Source organism: Microtus ochrogaster, chromosome 10, assembly GCF_000317375.1.
Source record: "Microtus ochrogaster isolate Prairie Vole_2 chromosome 10, MicOch1.0, whole genome shotgun sequence".
In the NCBI taxonomy this organism is placed as follows: domain Eukaryota; kingdom Metazoa; phylum Chordata; class Mammalia; order Rodentia; family Cricetidae; genus Microtus; species Microtus ochrogaster.
The window spans coordinates 65661835-65673641 of record NC_022016.1 but is presented as its reverse complement, the minus strand read 5'-3'; the positions used below and the strand labels follow the sequence as shown (position 1 = coordinate 65673641).

At 40.6% G+C, this 11807-nt stretch overlaps 1 protein-coding gene across 3 annotated transcripts in view; it reads right to left on the bottom strand.

The window, feature by feature from the left end:
- Positions 1 to 11807, bottom strand: part of Nfia (nuclear factor I A) — a 346125-nt gene that overhangs the window by 154905 nt on the left and 179413 nt on the right. For all 3 annotated transcript variants that reach the window (XM_005353438.2, XM_005353437.3, XM_005353439.3), the window contains exon 3: positions 8511 to 8576. In XM_005353438.2, coding sequence (XP_005353495.1) covers positions 8511 to 8576 — 66 coding nt within the window. The remainder of the gene's footprint in view (positions 1 to 8510; positions 8577 to 11807) is intronic.

Genomic DNA, 11807 nt, shown 5'->3' with positions numbered 1-11807 from the left:
AAAAAGAGGAACATGGGATGTACTCACTCATATTTGGTTTCTAGCCATAAATAAAGGACAGTGAGCTTATAATTCGCGATCCTAGAGAAGCTACATTAGAAGGTGAATCCAAAGACAAACATATAGGACTGTTTTTCTTAGAGAACCCGGATGAACACCCAGGTACACAAAATGCCCTCAAGGAATGTAAGCTTTGATCATAAAAACAAAAATGATTGTTTTCCTTATTTACCCCTGAAGTCCCAAAGAATTTAATTCTATTTCCTAGTACTGTTTCCCTTATGCCTGTGACCATTATTCATTTTTTACAGTTAAAAGCATCAACTTTATGCTAATCTAATGTCTTCAGACCAGCTTATTTATTAGCCCAAGCAAACTCATCCTGAGAAACTAGCACTCTGAACAGAACACTCAGCTTTTCCTGTTTGAAAGATGGAATCCTCTGCCTTCCAGCTTACCTGACACGCCTTTCTAGACTCCACCTCTGAAAGTGGAATTTTCCAGAGCTCAGTTTTGACAGTTTTCTTATATTCACCATCTTTTATGAGGCAAAGCGTTCTGCCAATAGCAAGATGTTATAAAACACACACACACACACACACACACACACACACACACACACACACACACACACACACACTTCCTTTGCCTTTTCTTTCAACGGTGACTCTCATAGGCCCCAATGGGTTATTCAATTCATATCCCACTGATTAAACTTCAACCCTTACTTTCATAGGTTGAGTGACTCTCAACTATCTCTACCGCACCTATTGACAGCCCTTGACAACTGGCTCATTGTTCCACAACAACTACTGGGCAAGGTACCAAAAGTCATGAGAACTTGGAAGTAGTCTCCTCGGGTTTCATTTTCAGTGAGTCAAATTCCAGTGGTTTGACCCTTGGTGATCGGTGAACTCATCACAGACTAATCAAACCTTCCCACACACCATTATCATGGCTACTTCGACAACTTCTACAGAGTGTGTGGAGAATATGGACTAGTTGCCAGATAAAATATAGACTTTGGCTTAAATAATGAAGACTTTGAGTATAAGTATATTCTATGTACTATATACCCCAGAGCCAGCTTTCTTACTGTTCCTTTCTGCTAAAACAGAAGTAACTAATAATACCAAATTTTACTATATAATCTTTGGGTTTTAGTTCAAACGGCAACATCCCCGAATGGGACCATCCTGTGAACCTCTGTACAATAGTAACACATCCTCATTCCATTTCACTTCTCTTCACAGAATTTAGCATTACATGTCATATTACATGTCTGTTAGTCAGTTTATCTAGTCTTCTGGGCCAAGAAGGGAAACATATTTAAGAGCTGGACTTTGCTTTGATCTGTGTTATGCTAAACATCGTCCCTGACGCTTAGAACACACCTGACAAATAGTTGAGGCATGAGCGAATGAATCTTCTCTTTTGCACCCCTTTCTAGGCTGTCAAGTCCTCAAGAAGAGGGATGTCAGAACCATGCCTGTGTTGGCTCAGCACTCCTAAGCACACGGCCTAACTGTGCCCTGAAGACACTCCCTTGCTGCCTTCTGAGAACTGAAGAGCAAGTCTTCAACTCATGTGGCTGAGCTTTCCTCCACAGAAGATCGTGTCTGGCTGTCAGTGACAGCTCTCCTTCGCTAATGCAGCCTGTTCAAAAGTTCCCCCTTGTTCATCTCTGAGCACACAAGTACTTGCTCGCTGTCTGGTTGTAAAATACCCACAGAAATCTAAGCAAACACTGCCTCCCGTGTGGACAGGTTGTTGGAGGGCTAGTACTCTCTGGCTCGGACTTGCCACGGTGCTCTTTATTCTTCTCTTCTTGGATGTTTGCCATATGATGCCTGTGGATGCAACATATGAGACTTCTTGGCTGCCTTAGGGTTCAAGTCAACCAAGTATAGAAATTAACAACTCAGACGGAGCAGAGTGCTCTGCAGGAAATGCCATCATCCCTCCTCCCACCTTGCTAGGGTCATCCCAATAGATCTCCTGGACAATAAATTCATGCCAGGGAAACAGAGTTTCCAGGACCTTATAAAAACCCAAGGAGGAGAAAAGAATGAGAAAGATCGAGTGAGAAAAGTGCCCAAACCCTTGTGGCTCTATGAATCTTTCTGGCAGACAACTAATCAATCTGGATTAGTGACCCCTAAGTCACCAAATACATTATTTATATCACATTGCATTTACTAATATTACCCATAAACGGATTACTTCTTTAAAAAAACAAAACAACAACATTGCATGCTTCAAAACAACAAATTCTCATTCAAACAACAAATGAGAAGTGATCTCTTTGCGTCAGGGAAGGCTAATAACACAATTCCTGACTCCAACGAGACCCCTGATACTTCACCATGCTGATCTTTGATTGATGGGGAAGTATGGGAAAAGTGGCCATCAGAAATGGCCCTTTTAATGGCATCTCCATCAAAGGGTCCTGTGGTGCTGGCTCCAGGCTCAACTCACGGGGAGAACATCAATAGCAGATAGAGCTGCGGCCAAGCAGCAGGCGAACCTCCTACAGCACTGACTTGATGATGACTTCCCCATTTTAATTCAAATGCTAGACTCCAGATCTGTGAGCACAAATTATAAACTTTCCTATTTTGAATGTTACACTAAAAGGGCACTCCTGGGCCTCTCATGGGACACGGGAACAAATGAATTGGAGAAACAAAAGGAAAACCCATTTTCTCTTCTTCCCTCTGTGATTAAATAATCGTTAATAATTATGTAAGAAGTTAGCGATGGGGGAGGGGAAATACCTAAAACAGATCACCTGCTCATCCGCTTCAGAATCTGAAAATCAGGGAATGGGATCTAAAACCCTCCCTATGGGACATCAGCCGTCAGAGCTCAAGCCCACACAGCAGTGAGCCTGTGTGTGGACCAGGAACTGCTCACAGTGTGTGAGGGTGCAGCCACTTCTTTACAGCTACTCCTTCCTCCACTTTCCACGCTGGACGCTGTGCAAGCTCAGCCATTCTATTGCCTCACTGGTCTTTCTCAAGAGGAGACCCAGAAGTCTAGAGAAAGTTCTAAGGAGACGACGATGGGGCACATGTTCTGAAGTGACATAAGAAGTCAGAATTCATCAGGTTTCAAACTCTGACTTCAGAGCAAGCCATAGTTTGGTGTCCTGGTCTCTTAAAGAAGAGGGACTGGCTCCATTGCATGGCTGAAAAACCATCAGCAGGAACTGAATCACAAAGAGCTGAAAACCAGCAGGCATTTAGGCTGCAGTGTCTCCCCAAGTTGGGGCCTTTACATATTTTAGAATATTGATCATTACCGTTATTGCCGCTATTTTGGTGGTCACTCTACTGTGTCTGTCCCTGAAGAGTTCCCTGAAGAACACTGCAGAGAATAATTGTTGCTAGGTAATTGTCAAAGAAAGTCATGCAAATTATGAAATATCGATAGGCTGTCTTTACAAGTCAATGGTGCCAGACTGCTCCTGCTTTGCCAATGAAATGCAAGTTGTAGGGTGTGTGGCCTTCACAGCTCTTGAAATGACCTAAAACTGGCACATTCATCAAAACCAGCCTCTAATGTAAGAAGTCCACCCAGCGGTCACAATTTATTCAGCTTGAAATAATTGACTTTTCTGCCTTTTCAGTGTTATGAACATTGTGATTTAATATCACAGCATAGTATTATATTTGTGGATGAAGCAGAGAAAAGAAAATATTAAGTTGACTTTTTAAAAGAACATTTACCAGAGTTAAAACAGGTTCATCCAAAAGAGAAAAAGAAATTTATAGTTTTCCTATCTCACCCCCAACTTACAAAGTACATCCTGCATAAAATTCTTAAGCTAGGAAGTCAGTATCCTTGCAACTTGTTTGGAAAAATATTAAAATATTCAAAATGTATGCATGAATGAGTGAGAAAGATAACTAACAAAACAGTAACAACTATGGCGAAGATCAGCTGACTCTTTGTTCACCTAGTAACATTTAACAGTGATATTGAGCTTAACAATTTAAGATGGTACTGGAATAAATAAAATTAATCAACATAAAAGCCAGAGTCAAAAAAACAAACAAATGAAAAACAGCCAGAGTCAATATTGTTGTCGGCAGGTAGAATTTCATAATCTCAAAATCTGGGACAAGTGTTATGATTAATGGCTTCCCTACTTACACACGCCCATCTGAGGCTGGATGCGGCAGCATGGTGTAGCTGCTGGACAGGAAAGAGCATCACTAAACTCAAAGACAGTGACCCCAATACTTACATGGATTCTCACTATCAAAACAACAACAACAACAAAAACCCATTTATAGCACTAAGGCAAAGTGAATGAGACAGACGTAACTCCTCTCTTCCTGGCAGTGGAATTTTGCCCCTCTCATTTTTACTTCTGGGTGCTTCTCTGTTACTGGTAGGACCTAGTGGGGAATGCTGTGTCTGAGGATTGCCTGTGCTGACTTGGCTCTGATTCTCTGCAGCCTAACTGAATAGGGCCTTGATTAAGCAGAAATGGTATCTCTCATAAGCTTTGCCCTCATCGGTGATGAACTTGATGCATCGGAGCTGCAAACTTCATCTACACTGCATTTTCTACAGCGACCAAAGATACCCAATGCCAACCTCACATGGTTTGGGGGAGCTAAGCTTGACCCATTCACTCTAGCTTTGGCTCTAGCAACAACTGGTAAAACCTAGATAATTCTGTGTGAGTGTCATTTCCCACACACAAATTAGATATTCAACTTCTCCAGAGAATATCCTCCTCCCTAAAACCTTTATGATAACTAAAAAGTGAAGAAATATATAAAAAAATAGATGGGTAACGGCAACACTTTATCAACATACTAACTCTACTTATTAAGCAAATAAATATCCTTATCCTGTATGTTCAAGGTGAAGAGTTAGGTTATGTGCAAGATCGTTTTAAAGTGAATCTGTCACTAATTCTGCCTTAGTCAGTTTACAAGCTTTTATTGGTTTGCTTGTTTTTTTTTGGGGGGGGGGTTGTTATTTTCTTTAATTTTGGTCTGCCCTTGCTTTCTTTTTTTTTATTCTTTTAATTATGGTTCTGGGATTGAACAAGGGGCCTCATCTACACTAGGCAAGCGATCTACCACTGATTTATACTCCCAACACGATTAACACCATTTTTCAGGTTCTACTTGTTTTATGGCCGGGGTGGTGGTGGTGGGGTAACTTAGCTAATATCAAAGAAGTTTAAGCAGAGTCCCTTCTTTCTAGAACACCTTCTAGAACGCACACCCCCTGAGGTCCCAGGAACTCTGAATCTCCTCTTCCATTCCTTAAGCTCACGGGAAAGAAACAGAACGAGGACAGAGATAATCGCAAAGTAGATGTACACTCTACGACTCAAGGGACTTTCTGCCAAACGTCTTAGAGACCATCTACAGAGAACGGCCCTGCAGTTCCTGGTTATTTCTGACCACATTTCTTCTGCCCCAGGACTCCAGCTTGGGAACCTTGAATAGTGTCTGGTGTTCATGGCAAGCCTTACGTGAAGAACCTTTGGACTCTCCCTGTGAATGAGGCATTATACTGTCTCTACCCATGCTCTCATTTCAATATTCATGTAGTAGGTTCCTTTCAGTATTTCTAGTATGCTTACAAGAAAATTAAGTTTACAGAAGCAGCTCATTTACTCACCCAGCTACTATTTAATTTGAACACAGGTCTGTCTGGCTCCAGAGGCAGTTTTGCCCATTAGATTATATCAATTTTGAGTTTCGGAAATGTTGGTATTTTATTTCTGGGCTCCAGATAATTCCTTAAAAATTTTTCCATCTACTGCTCTAATTGTACAAAGATTTGTGTTTTCTCACAGTCGAGTCTTAAGGGAAGAGGAGGAAAGAAAGCAGAGTTCTATAGAACCCAGCAGCCTTCCTGCAGCGGGTGAAGGCAGCTGCATCCACTTTAGGTAGAGTGGCCTAACTGATGGCTGGAGAGGAAGCAGCAAGTTACCATTTGGCAGTTCAGTCTCTACAGTTTACTAGGGAAACAGCATTTGCTTCCCATTACCTTCATCAAGAGCGATGGGAAAAAGATTGTTTTACCTGGGGGGTGGGGTGGGGTGTGTGTGTGTGTGTGTGTGTGTGTGTGTGTGTGTATTTATATCGAAGGAACAGTGCGTTCTCACTTCATCCGAAGAACGGATTTTTGTCACGCCATCACACAGCAAGATTCCAAAACTTCACAGAGCTTAGCTGGTACACCTAGGAGAGCTTTTCCTTTCAAAATGAAACCAGATACCATTGAGAAACTCATGTTCACTCTCATAGTCTTGGGCAATGTTGAAGGACTTAACAGTCAATCAAGGCAGCACTGAGAACAGGCTACCTAGTGCGTGCAAATACCTTGCCCTAAGATCTTCATTTACTCCCTTTATGATTCTGTGTCTTTAACAAAGAAAATGTGATATTTTTCTTCCAGTAAGGTCACCTGAGACTCACAAAGGACAGATGGAAGAAAGGAGTGGGCTGACCTTTTCCAGCAGAGAGGTCTAAGACACAAGGGCTTCTTCTTTAACGAAAACACACCGGAGCTTGGAAGGTGCACAGTTTTTACGTTATCTCTTGGATATAAACTCTCCCTCTCTTTGAACTCACACTCACGGATGCTTGAGGTAGCACCAAGTCATCCTGGTTAAAAGTGGACTTGGCCAGTAACACCATGCCTTTGGCCAAAACCCTGGGTGAGTCATGGAATGATTTTTGGCCGGGACATGCACAATATTGGTATTGCAGGCAGCTCCAGAGAGGTATGCCAGGCCTCTCCCGGCTCAGTTTATATTTGCATGTGAACAGCTTGCTGGCCATTTTTTGAAGGCAGATGCATCGCAGACCTGCTGGAGGGGTATCCAGACCTAAATATGTGAGCTACACACCCTACAGCTTATCAGTTTGTAGGATAAAAATAAAGTCATCTCTGGACACATCTTCAGGGAGATGAGCACAAATGTATTTTATGAAAAATGGGACATTTAAGGCATCACCAGCCAGGCCAAAAATAAAGAAACAAGTCTATAAATATTGCTGCATAGATTGCCAACAAAAGATAATATGCAGCTGTTTGACACTCAAAAAACTCTTCAGAGGTCTCTCCTTTTTTACTTTATTTTATTTATTTAGTAATTTTTTTAACTATGTCTTGGCAGGGGCAGGAAGGGGAACCTTTGATAAAGAAAAATTCACCAAAATACCAGAGTGAGGCTAGGGAATCATCAGTTCACATTTAAGGTCACAGTGAAGAACTGTAACAGAGTTTCCAGGATGGACAAAATAGAAAGTATTCTGAGCAATTAACTATAGGATTTCTAATGTTAAGGTGAGCCCTCCATCAGAGCATACCAAATCGTTCAGTTTGCCTATCCTTTCCGGATAATCAACTGGAGATCAAAATGGGAAAAAAATGAAGAAGAGAAGAAGAAAGAGGAGAGGAATTCTTATTCAGGAAGTGGGAGATGAAAAACAAAGAATGATAGCATTATATGGGCAAGGAAAATGGAAGAAAAGTCCGGAACCATTATTAGTATCTTGATCTTTTTAATATAATGTCACTGAAAAGACTTCAGTAAGTATGTTAAGTATATTACCTTACTTAATTTTCACTAGGGTGATACTATCTTATTCTGGATAAATAAATGAATACCATGCGAGGTTAAGTAATCATTTTAATATTCAGACATTAGTCTCACATTTGAGGAATTTAAAAGGTATCTATATATTGACCTATGATAGACTGCTAGTGTATAGCTCCTGTTTTATTAAATGAGTAGTTTTGTTCAATCCAATATTCCAATATATGACTATGTTTCTCATCCTTGCAGTGTGTATCACAAAGCTTGAATAATTCATACAATATTATTATATGTAAAGTGTGTTTTCTCTCTTAGGAAGGTCTCTGCAGCAGTAACTTCACGTGGATTCTGAGATGAGGCTCAGCGGCAGAAGACCTGCCTAGCATGCAGGGACTACGGGTTCAAGCCCCAGTCCTGACAGCAGGGGAAGAGAGAAGGGAAGGACGGTGAGTGTTAAGATTGCTCTGTTTACACAACTGAGGGATTTCATGGTCTCTTACTATTTTATTTTAGACAATTTAAAGCGAAAAATCTTTCAAAGATATGGCGCTTTCTTAAAACCATTTGCAAAGGGCTAAGATCTAAATTATCCTGAAGACTAATTGTCCTTCTATGATCTTCAATAAACACCTTTGGACACTTCTCATTTTGAAGAGAACTGTTACAAAATGCCCTGAGAAGTCCATGGTACTTCTTACACGCTGTCCTAGAAAGTGCCTTGGCAAATCCAGCCCTCCTCACATTTGTCTAGAAAACCCAATACCCTAGTGAGGAGACTTGCAGAAAAGTGGGGTCGGGGCCGAGGCTGCTGGGATGCCCCTTGAGTTTTCTCTTTGAATCCTCAGCGTTCTTGCTGTGAGTGCTCCTAGGGCAGCCGCTGGCTCCAGTGGACTCTGACACAGCAGCCAGGGTGCCATGCTAAACTTACCATTTTCTGGCTGGTCCTTAATGTCAGCGTCACTTGGCTGGCTGGGACTTTCAGATTGACTTGAATCTGAAAAACATAAAAAATACAGCCAAAATTACAGGATCTGTGAGAGAAAGTGGATCAGAGGTGCCAGACTTTCTCAAAGGGTTCGGCCTAGAAACCAAGAGTGAGGATGTCAGGAAAATGACGTGATGAATGAAAAGACGGTAAAGGAAAAGCGGGAGGGGGCAGGTGCATGAGCCTTTAGCACAAACACCCAGTTTGCCGATGCGTCCTGTAGTTCCTCTGTGCTAGATCAGTAACTGAAGCTCTTCAGAACCATTCTCCAAAGGAAAGGTGGTCCCCAACTCACTTCCTCATTACTTATATACTGGCATCTGGTAATGGCTTCATCCTCCATCACACACCTCTGAAGCTTGATTCTGACCATAATAAAGGGCATATTTTGAAGCTGGTACTGAAAAGTCCAGACAGCAGCACAGACTACAGACTCACGCCACTCAATCCCAAAGTTCTAGCTCATGTGCTAAAGTAACCAGTGCCCAGACAAGGCTTCCTGAGGCTCAAGCTTCCCGGCAGCACAAATGCTTTCCTATGGTGGTAGGTATTAACCTGGGAACCTCAGAAGGGTTTGTTAACAAAGGTAGGATCTGCTAAACTTTTGCAAAATTTAATTATTTCTTCTTTTAAAAAAATCATAATTTTTTAAAATAATTTTTAACGATTTATTTAACTTCATTCTTATGTGCATTGATGTGAAGGTGTCAGATCTTGTGGAACTGCATTTTCAGACAGTTGTGAGCTGCCATGTGGGTGCTGGGAATTGAACCCAGGTCTTCTGGAAGAGCAGTCAGTGCTCTTAACCACTGAGCCATCTCTCCAGCTCAAAAATCGTAATTTTTGAACTTAATTTTTTTCCCATTAAGTTAACTTCTAAGTAAGATAGCTTAAAATAACTTTTTTCCCCAGAATGAGATAAAATGAACTTTCAAAAGAACTCCACAGAATTAGAAGCAAGTGTAGTTAGTGATATGTTTGGGAGAAAAGAGGGAAACCGAGATGCACATCTCAAAGGGAATAAAGCATTTTTAGACATGTAGGCCAACAGACACAAATAATTATTTGAAGTAAATATATTAAAAACCTCTATATCTGGGCTGGAGAGATGGCTCAGAGGTTAAGAGCACTGACTGCTCTTCCAGAGGTCCTGAGTTCAATTCCCAGCAACCACATGGTGGCTCACAACCATCTGTAATGAGATCTGGTGCCCTCTTCTGGCGTGTGGGCATACATGGAGACTGAACACTGTGTACATAATAAATAAATAAATCTTTAAAAAAAAAAAACCTCTATATCTGAGGAAAGGACGGATTCTAACTTTACCTGATGCCACAGCTTTACAATCAGTTATTTTTAATCTGACTGTGCTTCAGCAAGAAGCCAATACTCAATCAAGAGTTACAGCATGTAACCATGGCCAAACCGGAAGTGTCATGACATTGGGACCTAGCCACAGCATCCCTTCTCTTTCCTAGAAATGCTAACCTGTGGTGTTGAAGGGTTCCCCACTTTCAGACCGTAAGTATCTTCATTGGAAGAGAGCGCCAGAAGGGCTATGTCTACTTTAGGATTCTCAGACAATACTAACCTGGTAAACACAACAAAAAATTCTGTTGGGTCCAAAAATGAAAAGAAGAGAAGTGATAAAAAAGGTTGATTTAAAAAACTTAAATCTAGCTTAAGAGATTTTATATATCAAAACAATTGCCATTTGTCATTTGTTACGATAGACACAACCAGAAATCATAATGTATCAAAAGCCAGTAGAGGAAGCCTTTCAGAGTAAACCACAAAGGCAGATGTCAAGCCGGTCCCTAAAGTTGGAAATTTAAGTAAACTTATAGTGAGATCACATTTGAAATCCTCATGACAGAAACTGGTATTATAATAGACCATGTAAAAGATAACTAATTACTCTTTTCCTTTTCTAAGATCCTATAATTTTTTTCATTAAAAATTAAAAGGGAAACATTTAAAAACTATTCCAGTGTGTTTCAAATGAGTCATACCATCATCGCTATTATTTTAGAAAAATCTCAAACCATCAATTACATAAAATTAAAGCAAAGTATCTAAATTTATTTTAGGGAAATTCCTTTTGATCATACATAAAACAGATAAAATCTTACCAAACATGGCATTTTCATTAAAATCATACAAACAAATATAATTCTCTTCTTGATAGCTTAGCTAAAGTTGTGCTTGTAGCTGTGATATCTTCATAACTAAAAGATTCTCCACAAATCAGTGGAAAACATCTTTTCTGTCAATTAATTTGGATGCACGATAGACAAAGGGACTAAACTATTTAAAGAAAATAGGGATAATGAACCCCAAACTTTTTTAATCTGATAGTAAATATCTTTATGTTCACTTTTTGTTTAAAACATGTGTTCCCTTACCCCACCTTTAGAGAAACAGTAAACATGAGGAATACAAGCTGAATAGGAGGTATGTTCAAAGCTAGTTTAAAATTCCAAGCCACAGAAAAGCAAGCAGACAAGCGTCAAAGTTGGGCACAGAAATGCTCAGGCTCCCTCTACAAGGGTCCAGCACTGCCCTGAATACTGAGACACAAACACGGGAAGAAGCGGCTAGCCAAACTGGGATCGAGCGTGAATTCTCAGTTTTATTCAAAACCCGGAGAACGTACCACCCGAGGCTGTCAAGCTAAACTATTCTATCCCAGGAAGGCTCAAGCAGAGCCAAGGCTCCACATGAAAACCCGGGTGCCCTAAATCTTTCGATAATTATTCTCTACCCGTCCTGGTGTAGTTCCACGAGGAGGAGACACAGACCCTTTCTCCAACGTAAAAGGTCACAGATGCTGTTAAGTACAGAGCCAACCTTAGGACCAGAATTACAAATTAATTTCTACCCACACACAACGGATACAAATGAAAGACTTCTTAAGCATTTGCGTCGAAATAATACCAAAATACTTATTTTACCTTTTTCTTTTATATACTTTTTAGAGAAGTGAGAACAAACTTTATGTCTTTCTGTTTGGGGCACTTATTGTGTGGTGGCTTGATTTCTGATGACTCGAAATAGTTAGAACCCCTCAAAACAAATTTACTTGCACAGAGTGGGATGGTTCGTTCACACAGGGAGCCCCCCAATCCTCATGCACCAGATCGGTGACTTTCCTTAATGGTTCCTTGGTTAAAAGCCAAAGGATTTGCATTTTACAATGAGTATTACTTAAATTTTACAAAGAATATTACTTAAAGGGTA